Source organism: Coenobita brevimanus, chromosome 101 (genome assembly GCF_032717465.1).
Source record: "Coenobita brevimanus isolate Jiangsu-jjx chromosome 101, ASM3271746v2, whole genome shotgun sequence".
NCBI lineage: Eukaryota > Metazoa > Arthropoda > Malacostraca > Decapoda > Coenobitidae > Coenobita > Coenobita brevimanus.
The window spans coordinates 52,329,229-52,346,628 of NC_137054.1; the positions used below are offsets into that span (position 1 = coordinate 52,329,229).

Sequence of the window (17,400 nt, forward strand, 5' to 3'; positions counted from 1 at the left end):
AGGTTATATACTCATAATTTTAAAAACTGCATATCTAAAATTGAAATATCTGAGAAGCTAACTGAGATACAGCTATTTGGTTGAAAATCTTATGATGAAAATATTTGCTAAATAATTTTGGCTTAATATTTTGCCATTTAACCTGGTGGGAAGTACCAAATTCAAACTGCTCGTTTTTGTACTTTTCAACACTCTTTAGAGAAAATCACAAAACCTTTAAAGCTGTAACTTTCCAGATATGTAGCTGTGATCCCTCTTATGATGTGAAAGGAATATAGTTACAGTTACGCATACAGTTAGCCAGTTATTGAGACAAACGTAAAATTTACACATGCGTTCCTCGACACCTTTGGCTTCAGATTCCTCGTTGATGTTACACAAGAGGTTACCTTAGGCAAGGCTCTTCAGATCTTGTTTGTATTACGTATACCTCTCATAAATAGTTATGGCGAAGTTTTCTTTTTGTGTGGCTACACAATAAGAATAGGTAATTAGATATTATTTGCTTTTCCTTCCTCTGTTCACGTTATTAAAGAAAAAGGATCAAAATTTCACAAGGCCAATGTCTTTTTCGTCAAAGAGAGAGAGAGAGAGAGAGAGAGAGAGAGAGAGAGAGAGAGAGAGAGAGAGAGAGAGAGAGAGAGAGAGGAGGATAGAGATGACTTTGCACCCAATCAGCATAATAGGTGTTAAGGGTACTGTGCGTACATAGTTATGGGCATGGTAGAAACTTATTGTTTTTAAGTAACATAAGAAATCAAGATAATTAATGACGATCTATAAAGCTATTCTACCCGCTGACGGAGGGAACCAAAAGATAGTTTCCTCCCCTCTCCTTACCATAATGTATGGAGGGAGGGGAGGAAGCATCACCCTTTTGACCTATCCCTGCACCTGCCACCGCAGGATATTAAGTAAGAAAGTGGCTGTCCCATGTATGCTGGATAGCATCTACTAAATCTTCATTACAATTTTTCTTTCCAACATCAGTCTGTGTGTGTGTGTGTGTGTGTGTGTGTGTGTGTGTGTGTGTGTGTGTTATACCGTTCAGTTTGAAGACCGTACTGACGGATTACCAATTATCCATCCATGGAAGCAGACTTTCAGCCAATACTAGCCTTTAAACTGCAATATTTTCAGCCATCCTCTCACTTCCATAAATCTTCCTGTCACCTAATTATATATCACCCGTTTTATTGCTCGCATTTCTTTCATTGCAGTGTATAGAAGAAATTAAGATAACCTTGATACTAAGAAGAAAATGTATCAAACTGTGGGTCAGTGTTGTGTGGTTCAAATCAGTTCAAGCAGTAGAATGAACTGGCATCCTTCGCTCGTCCTCACTCGTTTTTATTGGCCTACCAGCATACGTGATTCTCTTTCTTCCTGTTCGATTTTGATTAATGGAACACACTTCATAAAAGATTATTACGTTCAATCTCTTTATTTAATAATTTGTTAAAGAACACATTTTTCATGTGGAAAACTTTCGGAAATTCTTTTAGATCCTATTTGTCGTAGAGGAAAATGCTTATAACAATATATATAATTACGCAATATTCATTTTTATGTCTTGTGTAAGGAACTCATTTTTACGAGCGAGGGATCAAAGTGATCGAACGAGCAAGCATAGCAAAGTAATGTTTACGTTCTGCTGAGAAATGAGCCGCCCGACACGACACGGCCCGACCGCGATGGGTTTCAGTGGTTAATAAGTTTTCTACGTGAGACACAGAAGAGAGTCTCTCAGCAGGAAGTAAATATATTCAGTAAATTTTGTTTTTAGCTATAGTGTTACTCATGAAACCAAAGAAACCCCTTGGAATCCCAGCGTTCCATGGGAATGTACCGAAGGCTTCAATTGAAATGCTCTACTATGAAATTGAATTAAAAAAGGTTTCCGGTTGTAACACTATACAGTATTTTCTTGCATGTTTAGGGGATAACATCAGCACGGGTAATCGCCCCTTTTCTGGGTTCTATCATTCGATCAATGGCCAAGCACTTACCGACGCAGTTCGTCGACGCGGCAAGTCGGGAGCAGAGAACTGAACACTGCGCGTGTGGTAAATGCCTTGGTGACTCGCTCTGTGCAGATCCAAAGAGGAAACGTGAGAAAGTATTTTAGCACAATTATTCTTCTGTTATTGTTCAACTGTCTGACCAGAAATGTTGAAAGTTTACACGAAGATGAAATCATGATAAACGTATGTTGCGGACATATCAAACAGAAACCCGTCTACATGCTTGGTGGTGTAATTCTCTCCGCATCTAGTAACACTGATAGGTATGGAACTTCACCGGGTTTCGTTCGGTTGCTAGGACGAACCGAAAGCCGTGATCATTCCCGCTGTGCGCAGTTATTGGTGCTAATATATAAGCAATGTTCCGCCAGATAATATACTGATAATCGCATGTCATGATTATGGTAAGTTTTTTTTAAACTAATGACACAGATTTCATGAGTGATTTAGTTTCGAGTCATGAACCATGCAACAGTTCACAATTCATCATATGTCATAGTTATCAGATTCCCCACAACCACCAATGACCAGAGAATTATCGTGACGTCCATCCTCCCTACCGTGAACCTGGCATTTGTATACCACTGAAATCGAAGCAAGTTTACTACATACAAGAGATGGCACCACGGGAGGTGGCAGGGTGGGGATGGGGGACCAGGGAGACAGGAGGAGGGAGGTGGGTGAGGAAGGAGGGACTAGTGGTCGAACTGGGGGTCTAAAGGAGAGGAATGGTGGGATAGGGGACAGTGGACTTTGGTAATTGACAAGAGCTACAGTGAGAGGGATAGGTTAGAAGGTGATGACTAGGCCAAATAATTGTCTCATGGAGAATATGGAATTTTACAGTCAGTCCATGAAACGTAATGTTGACGTTGCCACGTGTTATAATTGACCGTAAAGTTTGTAACAATTCACGACACACTTTCCACTGAGTGGCTGAGTACCCCTGCTATACAAGTGTAGTGACTATTTGTTAATGTGTAATTATATGACACGTCCCAACAGTTTGTCGGATGTTACAGCTGTTGATTGGAAATTACTCTTGTAGCCAATTTGTATCATCATGGATGACGACTGATGTCACAGACAGAAGGATAGCCTATGCAGATTTTTCATTTATCACCAATAAATTAGAACAGTCTGACAGTAATGAAGGTCCCAGTGGTTCTCCTTAATATTTGGATGGCACCATTGTAAAATAAAGCTGGATTTACTTAACCCAGGTTATGTTACCGTTTCCTGCTTGCCGTGTTTGGCTGTTGGTTTTCCACATTGCCAGTGGATATTTGTTATGTTTAGGCTCATTTTGAGCAACTGTCGTATGCCCGAAGCATTTCTTCACAAATCCTTGAGCCAATAATTGTGGAACAAGCTTGTAATGTCTGCAGTTACCCAATCTGAGCACGTGCATATTACATCAACTATTCCATTAGTTAAAGAAATCCCTTGTATTAAATGCAAACACTTCATCTGCAATGTTTTTGTTACATTAAACAACCAAATAACGTTCACACGGTATGCAATTGACAGGATAATGATAAATACGAGGACCATTGCCCTGTTCACGGAGAGCAACTACTGAGCCACACATCTCAGCAGTGTCCGAACATGGAGCAGTTGCTCTGGCTGAGTAACGTTGTATATTGCAGTCCATTAAAGACAGGTGAACCACTGTCGTTGGTGTATAAACATGTAATCCGCTGTTCATGGTGTAGAAGTCATTACGACCATCTCTCCTCCCCGTCAGTACCCAAGTCTGAGTACACTCAGTTGTTGAGAAGAGGGAGGGGCGGAGAGTAAACTGGATACTTAAGAGTGTAAATCAGACTGCATAACAGTTACACGTCCATACCACGATTTACTCTATCAGTATGGGGTTAACAGTAATCACACAAAGATCTTGTACGGTAATGCAGCGGATAAGGCATCTCTCTACCCACCTATTAGCCCACCCCAGTATCGCCACCTATTTTCTGGGACCCAGTCCAACCCCCCTAGTATATCACGTTTTCGCTTACATCTGTAGCATACAGATATTAACGAGAACCATAGGCACGGATCACCACGCTGAATATTATTTACTGTGGCACGAGAAAATTCTTCCCTTCTGTTTTCGGTATCACAGTCGTCATCCGTGATGTTACCACGTAAACTCAACAAGAATAGCGCCCAACTGCTATGACAACACGTGTGATATCAGACAAACATTATAGGCGCGTTTCATATATCACCATGTGATGACAGTCGTCACCGTGCACTGATAATGCAGGTTTGTGTAATGTGCCACCCCGTGGGGAGTAGGTCGGCTGGTAGACTGCGTAACGTGTCAAAGTCTGCATAACGTTTAACGGTCTATCGCATTCCATAATCAACATTAAACTATAGATGATATGGCATCGTGTCACCAGCGGATCATTTACCCACCTCATCCTAGCTTGCTGCCACAGTCCACTCTCCCCTACCCCATCACTCGTCTCCAGTAGTGCCCCTACCCCCCTACCTGCCTTCTCTTACCAGTGCCCCCTTGTCACCCACTTATCTCCTCCTGTCTCCCAGGCGCCCCACCCTGCCTCCTCCTGGGGCACCACCTCTTATGAAATTGCGTCATATAAGAGGGCTACCAGTTTTAGGTTCACGGCCAGAGGGGAGGGGGTCACGGTAATTTTGTGATTATTATAATAGGTGCGGGAAAGCAAATAATTTTATAAAGGCTTTATATGCTGGCCGTCGGTAAATTTTGTATGGTTCGCAACGTTTGTCGAAAGTCACACTTACGAAACCTGTGTTTCATGTGAATAATATATGAATTTGTATTGTGTGAAAGTATTTTATTACCATATTCACAAAACGTTGTGATTTTCAGGATACTGTCAGGCGGGACATTGTTATATACCACCAATAACTGAGCACAGCTGCAATGATCACCGCGTTCGGTTCGTCCCAGCCACCAAACTAAAACCTGGTGAAGTTCAATTCCTGTCAGTGTTACCAGATGCGAAGACTATTACAGCACCTCGCTGGTGGACAGGGTGTTTCTGTTTGATATGTCCGCTGCCGTACAAACGCTCGCTGGCTCGTCACGCGGCCACAAAGAGCACTTTACTGATTAGCATTGCAATAAGTATTCTTCCCTCTCACTGATTCAGTATCTATGAAACACACACACACACACACACACACACACACACACACACACACACACTGTACTGTTGGATGCAGGATTTTCTCAGAAAAAGGGAAATGAGAACAGTATTAAGGGGAAATTACTCATCGTGGAAGGAAGTGACTAGCTGAGTTCCACAGGGCTCAGTGCTGGCACCAATTATATTTTAGGTATATATAAAGGACATGGATAGTAACATTGGAAATGGAAGCTATATAAATATTTTTGCGGATAATGCAAAAATACAAAGGAAAATTACTAACACAGATTGCTGCAAAGAGCTGCAAGAGGAATTAAATAAATAAGCTTCATGAATGGAGCAGTAAATGGCAAATGGAATTTAATGTGGACAAGTGTCATGTAATTAAGTTTGGTAAAAGTGAAAAAAGACCAGATTGGGATTATAAGTTAGGAAGATCAACCCTACACATATCAGAAAGGGAGGAAGACCTAAGAGTGATTATCAGTAACAGACTATCTTCGGCTGACCAAATCAGTGAGAAGGTATGTAACATGTATACATTGCTTGCTAATATGAGAATAGCATTCACATATATAAATGAAGACATGCTGAGAAAGATAATAACATAAATTCATCAGACCAACCCTGGAGTATGTATCAGTAGTCTTGAATTCTCTTCTCAAAAATTCACTTAGATAAGATTGAAAAAGTGCAAAGGGCAGCTACAAGATGGGTATCAAGCTTAAGGGATCTAAGCTACGAAGAAAGACTAGAAAAATTTAATCTACCAACACTACAGGAGAGAAGGAAAAGAGAGGAGTAGACTGTAGCACCAGTCGAGCAGGGCAGTACTCCCGAGGTGGATGGAAAGCTGATGACAGGGAGTGCTGGAGCTCCCGTTTCATCAGCCCTCAGGACTAGTTCCTGACCATCCCCCTTTGCTGAACTTTTTCAGTGTCTCAGTTACACAGAGAGTAGGCCAGCATGCTCTCCAGTACAAATTTCTCTATCTATCTTCACCAAACTACATGCACAGTACACACTACACTTCCTATTCAAAATTCACCAAAATGGCATCAATTCACCCAGCCTCGGAGTCCCCAGGGGGGGGGACCATAAATGCCCCCGCCATCTGCCCCTCTCCCGGTGACGACTCGAGGTGCCTGGAACCACTGTCTCTCTTCTTCTTCATTTCTGCAACATTCGTGGCCTTTCATCTAACTTTCGCTCTGTTGAGCACCACCTCTCCTCCTCTAAACCTCACCTTCTTTTTCTAACGGAGACTCAGCTGTCTGAGGCAACTGACAGCAAACCCTTTTCTGTATCCTCCTACTTTCTCTATACTCATTTCAAAGCCAAAGGTGGCTGTTGTGTATACATACGCAACGACTTATCTTGCTCTCGTGTTCCTGAACTTGATTCTTCTGAATTCTCCACTCTCTGGCTTTGGCTTTCCTGTCATTCTCTGACTAAATATATCTGTGCTGTTTACTTATCCCCTAATTCTACTGACTATCAAAAATTCTTCGACTATCTTACTTCTACGATGGAACACATTCTGTCCATTTCTCCTTTCTCTGAAATCTCCATTCTTGGAGATTTCAATGTTCACCACCACCTTTGGCTCTCCTCTCCTTTCACGGATCCACCTGGTGAACAAGCCTACATCTTTTCTATCCTTAATGACCTAGAGCAGCTTGTACAGCACCCTACCCGTATCCCTGACCGCCTTGGAGAGAGCTCCAACATACTTGACCTCTTCCTCACAACTAATCCTTCTGCTTACTCTGTTAATCTTTTCTCTCCGTTGGGCTCCTCCGATCACAACCTTATTACCTTAACCTGTCCTATCGCTCCAGTACGGCCTGCGGACCCTCCAGGGAAACGTCGTCTCTGGCATTTTGGAGCCGCGGACTGGGAGGCCCTCAGGCAGTACTTCTTTGATTTTCCCTGGAATGATTATTGCTTCCATGGCCGTGAGCCATCTGAGTGTGCCTTGCGCATTACGGAGGTTATTCTCTCGGGCATGGAAGCATACATTCCTTTCTCATATCCTTTGACTAACGCAAGAAAGCCTTGGTTTAATCACGCTTGTTCTAATCCTGTCCGCAACAAGGAGAAGGCCTACAAAAGGTACCGAAGCCAACCCACCCCTGAATCACATAATCTTTACGTTTCTGCCCGGAATCGTGCTAAGTCTGTTCTTCGCTCTACTAAAAATAATTTCATCCATACTAAATGCTCTCAACTCTCCAACTCGAATTCTTCCCGCTCCTTCTGGCACCTTGCCAAAAATCTTTCTAACAACTTTACCTCATCATCCTTCCCTCCTCTTTTCTACTCTGATGGTTCTGTAGCTATTTCTTCTACTGATAAAGCAGATCTCTTCGCACAGACTTTCTCCTCCAATTCCACCTTAGACGATTCCGGTGCTGTTCCTCCATCACTTCCCCCCTTTGACTTCCTCATGGCTGACATTAAAATTTCTTCAGTTGATGTATTTTCTGCCATTACTGGCCTCAGTACTAACAAGGCATATGGGCCTGATGGGGTCCCTCCTGTTGTTCTCAAAAACTGTGCTTCTGTGCTTACACCCTGCCTAGGCAAACTATTTCGCCTTTGTCTGTCAACTTGTACCTTTCCTTCTTGCTGGAAGTTTGCTCTCATTCAGCCAGTCCCAAAGAAGGGTGACCACTCCCAACCCTCCAACTATCGTCCAATTGCTTTAACGTCCTGTATTTCAAAAGTTTTCGAGTCAATTCTTAATAGAAAAATTTTAAGGCATCTTTCCTATCACAACCTTCTTTCCGATTGTCAGTATGGGTTCCGTCAGGGACGCTCCACTGGCTATCTTCTCACCTACCTTTCAGACTCCTGGTCATCCTCCTTTCGGGACTTTGGCGAAAGCTTTGCCATTGCACTTGACATCTCAAAGGCTTTCGATCGAGTCTGGCATAAATCTTTAATTTCCAAACTGCCCTCCTACGGTTTCTATCCTTCTATCTGTGCCTTCATTGCTAGCTTCCTTTCTGGTCGTTCTATAGCTGCTGTCGTAGACGGCCATCGTTCTTCTCCTAGATCTATTAACAGTGGTGTTCCTCATGGCTCTGTCCTATCACCAACTCTCTTCCTTTTATTCATCAATGATCTTCTAAGCTGTACATCTAACCCTATCCACTCATACGCTGATGACTCCACCCTTCACCTTTCCATTCGGTTCCCGCAACGCCCATCTCAACAGTTACTTCAAGAAACAAGGGATGAGGCTATGGCACACCTAATGTCTGACTTGGCTCATATCTCTGACTGGGGTAAAAATAATATGGTTGTCTTTAATGCATCTAAGACTCAGTTCTTACACCTATCAACCCGACAAAATCTTCCACAGGTATACCCACTCATGTTTAATAATATTCAGATTAATCCTGCATCATCCTTGAACATGCTTGGGGTTTCATTTACTCGGGACTTATCTTGGAAAGATCATATTACATCTCTTGTAAAATCTGCTTCCAAGAGATTGGGTGTGCTAAGCCGACTCCGCTCTTTCTTTACCCCTGCACAATTGTTGACTCTATACAGGGGTTTTATCCGCCCCTGTGTGGAGTACAACTCTCATGTGTGGGGAGGCTCCCCACATACAGCTCTTCTCAATAGGGTGGAGTCAAAGGCTTTTCGTCTCATTAACTCTCCTCCTCTTACTGACTCCCTTCAACCTCTGTCTCTTCGCCGCACTGTTGCATCTTTATCTCTTTTCTATCGCTACTTTAATGGTCACTGCTCCTCTGAACTGTCTGTTTGCATTCCTCCACCTCTACGACGGGCGCGTAGCACCCGTCTGGCAGCAAACTCTCATCCCTTTTCTGTCCAACTCTCTAATGCAAGAGTTAACCGTTACTCCCAGTCTTTCATTTATGCAACAGGTCAGCTCTGGAACTGTCTCCCCCTATCTGTATTTCCTTCTGCCTATGATCTCCAGTCTTTCAAACGTAGTGTGTCCAGGCATCTCAAAATGATCGGATCTTGAATTTGGCTCTCTATTGTATTTTGTTTTTCTCTTGGAGGGAACTGTTACTGCGGGCTCATGCCTTTGGTTCCTTCTTCCTTGCATTTAAAAAAAAAAAAAAAAAATGCATCTCAGGGAAGGAGAAAATACATAAAAAATGAATATATAACCTATGGGGAAGCATCAGCAAGAAGACACTGCAAAAAACTACATAAAAAGAGAGGCGATAGAGACGTAAGGAAATGCAGTTTCCCAAATTGGGCAATTGATCAGTGGAATGCACTACCGAATGAAATAGTGTGTGCCAAAACTATTAATAAATTTAAGGATATGTACGATAAAAATGGTTTAATACACGGGACAGTAACCTACGAGCTTGGCTTACTACAATTAGGTAAGAACATTTAGGTAAGAACACACACACACACACACACACACACACACACACACACACACACACACACACACACACACTTCGCTAGAGAGTACATGAGTCACACCATGAGTACTGACTGTAGAGTACTGTACAGTACTTACGCTCTTTGGTAAATAATCTCCTTCGTCATTATTAGTCATAAACAGCAGCAGTAACCTTTGATTTAAATAATTTGTCTTGTTTTAACATTATCCCAATATCTTCGTTAACATTATCTCATTCTGTCTCTAAGTTCGCTGCCCTGCTGTAATTTATTCTATGCAGGTAGTGACTTGTTCACGTTCATTTCTGCTTTTTAGTGTCTACACAAAACTGGGACAAGGAGAAAGAATACCACATACGCCTTCCTTGCATTCATATTGGGCAACAGAATCTGTGGGTGCGCGTGGCTGATTACTCCATCACTTTTTTTTTTTCTTTCTTTTTTTACACTGGCATCAGGATAAGCCTGTTCTACTCAGCGTTTGAGTCGCAAGCAGACTTGTAACACCTTTGGTTCTTTTCTCTTATTCATGTCACAAAAATCAAAGTACCCTTCCCCAGATCTCCGCGTTTTGCCTTGTAAAAATAGGCGTTGGATTAAGTTGACGGTAAAATCTTCTGTTTTGGTGTGTTTCCTTTTCCAAAAAAACTTTCATGCTTTCATTTCTTGTATTAAAATTACGGTATTTAACAAGCATTTCCCTCCCGTGCAGTAATTAACCCTTCGGCCACCAGACTTCCTCTGAACACAACAGTCTCCTATGGCTCTGAATAAGTGGCATAGGTGCTCCATTGCAGCAAGACGGTTTTAAACATACCTCTGTTCCATTGACATTTCTCACCACCGTGTTGGCGAAGAAGCTTACTAGTTGTGCAGGCGTCTATGGGGTAGAACTGAAGGATAGCATTAACAGTAACCTGAAGGTGTGCCTGAAATGGAACATTACATAAGTTCCTGCCTAATTGTATCTTTAAAGGAATGGGTCAAGCTCGTACTGTCCCGTGTATTAAACCATTTTTATCAGACATATCCTTATAACTGAATTTCCTTACGTCTTTATCGCCTCTCTATTTATGTAGTTTTTGCAGTGTCCTCTTGCTGATGCTTCCTCATGGATTATATATTCATTTAGGTCTATTTTCGCTTTCCCTGAGATGCATTTATATAGCATAATCATGTCTCCTATTTTCCTTCTCTTCTGTAGTATTGGTAGATTCAGCTTTTCTAGTCTTTCTTCGTAGCTTAGGTCCCTTAAGCTTGGTACCCATCTTGTAGCTGCCCTTTGTACTTTTTCAGTCTTATCTGTGTGTTTTTTGAGATGTGGATTCCAGACTACTGATGCATACTCCAGGGTTGGTCCGATGAATGATGTTATTATGTTTCTCAGTGTGTCTCCATTTATATATGTGAATGTTGTTCTCATATAAGCAAGCAGTGTATGCATGTTACGTACCTTCTCACTGATGTGGTCAGCCGGAAATAGCCTGTTCTTGATAATCACTCCTAGGTCCTCCTCCCTTTCTGATGTGTGTAGGGTTGAATTTCCAAACTTATAATCCCAATCTGGTCTTTCTCTTCACTTTTACCAAACTTAATTACATGACACCTGTCCACATTAAATTCCATTTGCCATTTATTGCTTCATTCATGAAGCTTACTTAATTTGTTACTTGAATGGCTGGGGTGTAATGTTACACGAGGGAGTGTCTGAGATGGAGTGTTACCTGAAAGTGTTCCTGAGGACCACCTGGATAGGCTGCTGAGTTCTGGGATGACGGGGTTTCTCGATCTCAAGCAGTGCCCGCGACATTGACGTGGACGCCACCTGGTGAATGAGCTTGGAAGTATACAAGCTGAATGAATGGTAGATGAAGTGTATCGTGTGTATACAGGGTGTTTCAAAATAGTACCAACAAACAGTGACCATAGGTACAGGATGGTAAGGTAACAGGAATAATCATTAATAATTTGTCAGTAAATACATACCGGTAGTAAATGTGATTGAGACATTATAATCAGTTTAGCCTTAGCGTTACTTCAAACTCAGCAATGTGTTACAACCACTACATACAAGCAGTGTACTGGAAATACACCTTATGTCCGTGTCAAGACATAATGGTAGGGTACGGAATTGGTAAAATGTAACATGATATTTAAGGCATATTGGAGCAGTTGGATTTTAGCACATGTTAGCACCCTACCTAAGCAACTTTAGCAACCACCATGTTGAGAATCGGTAATGATGGATGAAGATGGAAACATTATGGCCAATTCCGAGGTCAGCCGTCCGAACAATGATATCCCTTCCTTTCCCCTTTCCACCCACTCCCATCTTGGTCGCACTCCAGTGTTTCGGTATGTGAGATTCGGATAGCGGGTTACACCCGTGCGAAGCCCACCCTATCATTTCAGTTTGGGATAATCATAATTATACGTTGTTTCACAGTTTGGCACAATACATATGAGCCGTTGGGAAGAACATAAAGTACGGCTATATGTTATTTACCTGTCATGAACAGGGATGCTGTTAATACTGTAGTATCGCCGTGATATCTGTACAAAGCTCAAAGTTTCAAATGCTATCCTTTTAAGCCAGTGAGAGAGACATGATTTCCATCCATCTTATTTTTTCTATTACTCTTAACTCCGCACGCTACAGTGCGGAGGAAATTTTTTAATGTGAGAGCAGGTAGTCTGGTAGTGCTTTAATTAAAATAAATACAGAATGCTGTACGAAAGCTTACTGTCCTCCTCATTACGTAAGTGCTTCATTGTTTGAAATCCATCATCCGACTGAACCTAAAACTCATGCATAAATCAATCTCTAACTTCAATTTAAGATTCAGTGACATGGTCTGTTAAACAGTGTGAATGTTTACAGACCCGACACCTCTGCAACCCACAGAGGATACTGGGGGTGGGAGAGGAGGGTAGGCTATTAAGCGTACCGCCCTCCGCCTATCGGCTCATAGTCGCGAAGCTCATAGGTCCCTACCCAGGGGTTCCCTACTTTATAAAAACTTGAAAAATCCCAGTTCTGTCCAATATCCGGGACACTGGGCTCAAATGGGATATATATATATACTGTATATATATATATATATATATATATATATATATATATATATATATATATATATATATATATATATATATATATATATATATATATATATATATATATATATATATATATATATATATATATATATATATATATATATATATATATATATATATATTATGTGTGTGTGTGTGTGTGTGTGTGTACACTGTCGTGGACAAAGGTTTCTTCCATCAACCTGGGGATGGGGTAATCTGCCACTAGAGGTCAAGCTAATCACACACGTCTACCCCCAACTCCCCCTCTTGACCCCCTCCAATGTACGGATTCGTTAGGTGGATGGATCGGAGATGTGAAACTTCTCTCAAACTTACATCTTGCCGCATATGTTACCTTCAGTTTTCCTACTATTGGGTGTATTATTACGTGCATAAATTCATGCTCCTCTGAACTGTCTGCATGCATTCCTCCACCTCTACGACGGGCGCGTAGCACCCGTCTAGCAGCAAACTCTCATCCCTTTTCTGTCCAGCTCTCTAATGCAAGAGTTAACCATTACTCCCAGTCCTTCATTTATGCAACAGGTCATCTCTGGTACTGTCTCCCTCTGTCTGTATTTCCTGCTACCTATGATCTCCAGTCTTTCAACCGTAGTGTGTCCAGGCATCTCGAAATGAATGGATCTTGAATTTGGCTCTCTATTGTATTCTGTTTTTCTCTTGGAGGGAACTGTTATTGCGGGCTCATGGCCTTTGGTTCCTTCTTCCTCGCATAAAAAAAAATATATATTCATTTCCATGAGGAGTAATTATACCAAAGTTTTTGCACATTTCAATAAAATGACCCTGATGTACAGTTTAGTTTCCAAATATGCATCAAACGCCTTCTGAACGATATACTAAAATCCAAGTAACAGCGACAATTAACATGATTACTAGCCACATAAGTCCCTCTTCTGCCTGTCAACGGGGGAGCCACCTATCCACCCACTCACTCATCCACCTACCCACTCAACCCATCCAACATAACCCACCGACCTCACCTCGGCCACTCACCCTGGCCAGCCGCCTGGGCGACCCAACCATCCCACCGATCCCGGCCATCCACCCTGCTAACTCACGAATGCCACCCACGAAACTCATCACATCCACCCACTCACCTCTCCACCCTGAACCCATCCAGCCACCCAACCCACCAACCCAACCACCCATCCAGAGCACCCCGGCCAAGCAATCGTCTCAACCACCCTGGCAACCTACTGTGTCCATTCACCCTGGCGACTCACTCTGCCCACACATTCCGACGACTTACCTTGCCCACCGACCCCTACCACCCACTCTTCCCACCCACGCATTCCACCCACCCTGGTCACCCAACAATTCCATCCATCGCATCTACCCACACAGCCCTCCCACCTCTCCTTGAACATTCACCAACCATGCCCACCCACCCACTCCATCCTGCCCACTCACCCGTCCTATCCACCCACTCCTCCCACCGACCCACCCGCTCATCCATATGCCCAACCACCCTTCTTACCCAACCCATTCACTCCTCCATCCCATTCACCCAGTCGAATCCGACTCATCCACCAAACTTATCCCATCCAAACTTTAACTTCCCGACCCCTCCTCGGCCACCCACATGTCCAGCCACTCACCCGCCAAGCCCACCCCACGCACCCACTCACAAACTCATTTTAACTTACAACCCACTCACAGCCTCTTCACACATCACACCCAACAGCCTTCCACCTCAGCCTTTATCAACCATCCTGCTCACCCACCTTGACGATGCACTGTACTACCACACCCACCAACTCAACCTCATAAACCCTACCCACCCAACCAAAACACACACACACACACACACACACACACACACACACACACACACACCAGAAGAGCACTGACAACCGCAGCGACCTGCAGAACTGGATGGAAGTCTACCCAAAATTCGTGTCCAGCCCACATGTGGGTTCCAGACTACGTACGACCTTGTTGCTGCAATCGAGGATCTAAAACCCAACTTGAATTTCCAAGCCAGCCCAGACAAGGAAGGTGACTGCCTCCTCACTCCTCAGGACAGTGCAACCTTTCAGGCACTCAAGGAGATAAACGAAGTGAATGGTCACAAGGTGGAGCTACAGGTCCTCATACCAGAAAAAAAAAAGTGTGGTGATGGGGTACCCAATTGGAATGCCACTACAATCCCCCGAAAAGCAAGAGCACATACTGGAAGCAACACGTTGCATTACCAAAACAAATGGGAGGGAAACCCAACAAGTAATAATAAAGTATGAGAGGCCACTGCCAGGTCAATTCAATCTAGGAAACTGAGGCAAATACTACATCCATCCTTACTCCCCAGAAACAGTACGATGTTCTCGCTGCCAAAATTTCGGCCGTATTCAAACCAGATGCTGTCAAAAGATGAGATGTGGAATCTGTAGTGGAAGACACAAAACCAACAAATATCTAACAAAACTGAGGAATCAAGAAAGAGTGGTGGCTAAACGTCCCAACTGTGGCAAGATACATCATGCGTTGAAGAACAGCTACCCAGAAAAACAAAAGATAATCACCAGTGCCATCCTTTACCAAAAAGTATGGGTCGAACAGCACCGCAATCACCACCAGGAACCTTTGTTTGGGAAAGCCAAAACAAACAACAAGAGCCAAACCACTCCCTGTTTCCAGCCAACTTCCTGCCACTGCAACCTTCCAAGACCACTCCCCCATTACATGTCACCCAGACCAAGGTAGTCAAGCCACCCACAAGGTTCCCAACACCCACTCAAACTCAGAACCCCTCATCCACCAGCAACCAGTCCACAGCACCCCCTACATCCACTCCTGCTCCGAAACCCACAATCACCAGCAATCAACTTCCTGCAACTCCAAAATCCGCTTCCAACCCGAATCCCTCAACCACCAGCAACCAACCCTCTGCACCCCCAACAACCACTCCAGTTCCACACCCTTCATCTACCAACGAAACCACAATAACTGTCGCAACATCAGTTTTGAAGACACTTCTTTGCAACTTGGCCATATCACTAGCAGCACTGATGGAGAATACTTTAGACACCAACAAGATTACTCCAATTGTGGACAGGTTGGTGGACAAGACAATACACCCCATCAGTACACCAACTCTGGCACACCCCAGCCCACTCCTACGCCTCTAAAACCCCCCATAATACTCAACCATGTCGTGACACCACCACTCAAGGAAACTTATGCCAACCTCATGACACGATCCAAGAAGAAACCGTTGGATCCCTTGGGACCGCCCCAGATCAAGGCATACGAATCCTCCAGTGCAACATCTTTGGAGTCAGGGCCAAACTTCACCTCCCCAGAGAGGAGGCCACTAGAAATAAAATTGATGAGTCCCTCCTCCAGGAGACCTTGCTCCCTGCATCCCACCCATTCATTCTGCGAGGCTATAACACCTCCTCACTGCTTCAATCCAATGGTGCAGAAGGATGCAAGATCCTGGTGATAGTGCACAACAAAAGGTCTGGGGTTCAAGATCCTGTACACTACGATGAGGGAGTGGAAGTTCAGGCTGTTGTACTGCAACTCTCACGATCTGCACACATTCCTCACGATCTGCAACATTTACAACAACCTTACAGGTACATTCGACGTCAGAGAGCTACTTGTCCTCACTGCAGTTGAAACAGTATTCATTGGTGGGGATTTCAACTGTCACCATCCCATGTTACACTCCACCAGACCTACTAACCATGATGGAAGACATTTGGAGGAGGTCCTGGCAAGCACTCGTTGTGTAAGTCTTCATAATACTAGTGAAGCAACCCACATCTGCAGGGGACGATTTGACCTCTCCTTTGTATCTTCCAACGTCCAGCCAGTCAAAATATGTTCTTTACATCCAACAATCGTCAGTGACCACTTTTCCATCTGATGTTACCTAGGCATTGACAAGCTCCCACCACCACCAAGTCCACCTCAGAGATAGAACACAAATAAGGCTGACTGGCACAAATTTCGTTCTGCCCCTGAAAACCTACTTAATGCAGCCCAACCACCATCTAACCTCAATCAACATGAAAAATTCCTGATCTCAGCTTTCCATGCTGCTGCTGATGAAGACATTCCTAAGATAAAATTGCCTAGGAGAGCCTACTGAGACTATTGGTTCTATGATGAAAGAGTAAAAGAACTCAATAGTTGAATAAATGCAGCTCTCAAACTCTACAGACATCACCCCACTAATGAGAACAGAGATTTACTTAGATCAGTTTGTCCGGCACGCTCTTGAAAAGAAAAAGGCCATCAGGAATGAAAAATGTCTTCTAAGGTGTTGCAACATAGTTATACAAACAAACCTTGATACTATGTGGAGAAAGCTAAAAGCAGTGGCAGGAAAGTCTCCCACCCCCACCCCCCACTCATCCTAGCCCAAAAGAAGAAGTGGAGCGTCTAGCTGCTTCATTTACAAGCAAAGCCAGTTCTGTCCAGGTCCCCAGGGACACTGTTCTGAAATTAGCAGAGCAACACATCAGTAGAAAAAGGACAACTGATCAAGCCTGCCAGCCAGAGGCAAACAATGACTGACCTCTTACCTTGCTTGAGTTAAACAAAAAGCAAGGACACTGCCCCTGGTGAAGACAAAATAACTAAGTGTATGTCAAGACATGCAGGACCAATTGCCCCCTCAGCGTTCTGAATCTATTCAAAGTCTCTTGAGAGTCTAGTAAACTGCCTGAAAATTGGAAGGAATCAGTCAT

At 43.4% G+C, this 17,400-nt stretch overlaps 1 protein-coding gene across 1 annotated transcript in view; it reads right to left on the reverse strand.

The window, feature by feature from the left end:
- Positions 1-17,400, reverse strand: part of LOC145415033 (carbohydrate sulfotransferase 11-like) — a 138,799-nt gene that overhangs the window by 66,372 nt on the left and 55,027 nt on the right. Inside the window, exon 3 of the mRNA XM_080284450.1 lies at positions 11,299-11,399. Coding sequence (XP_080140576.1) covers positions 11,299-11,399 — 101 coding nt within the window. The remainder of the gene's footprint in view (positions 1-11,298; positions 11,400-17,400) is intronic.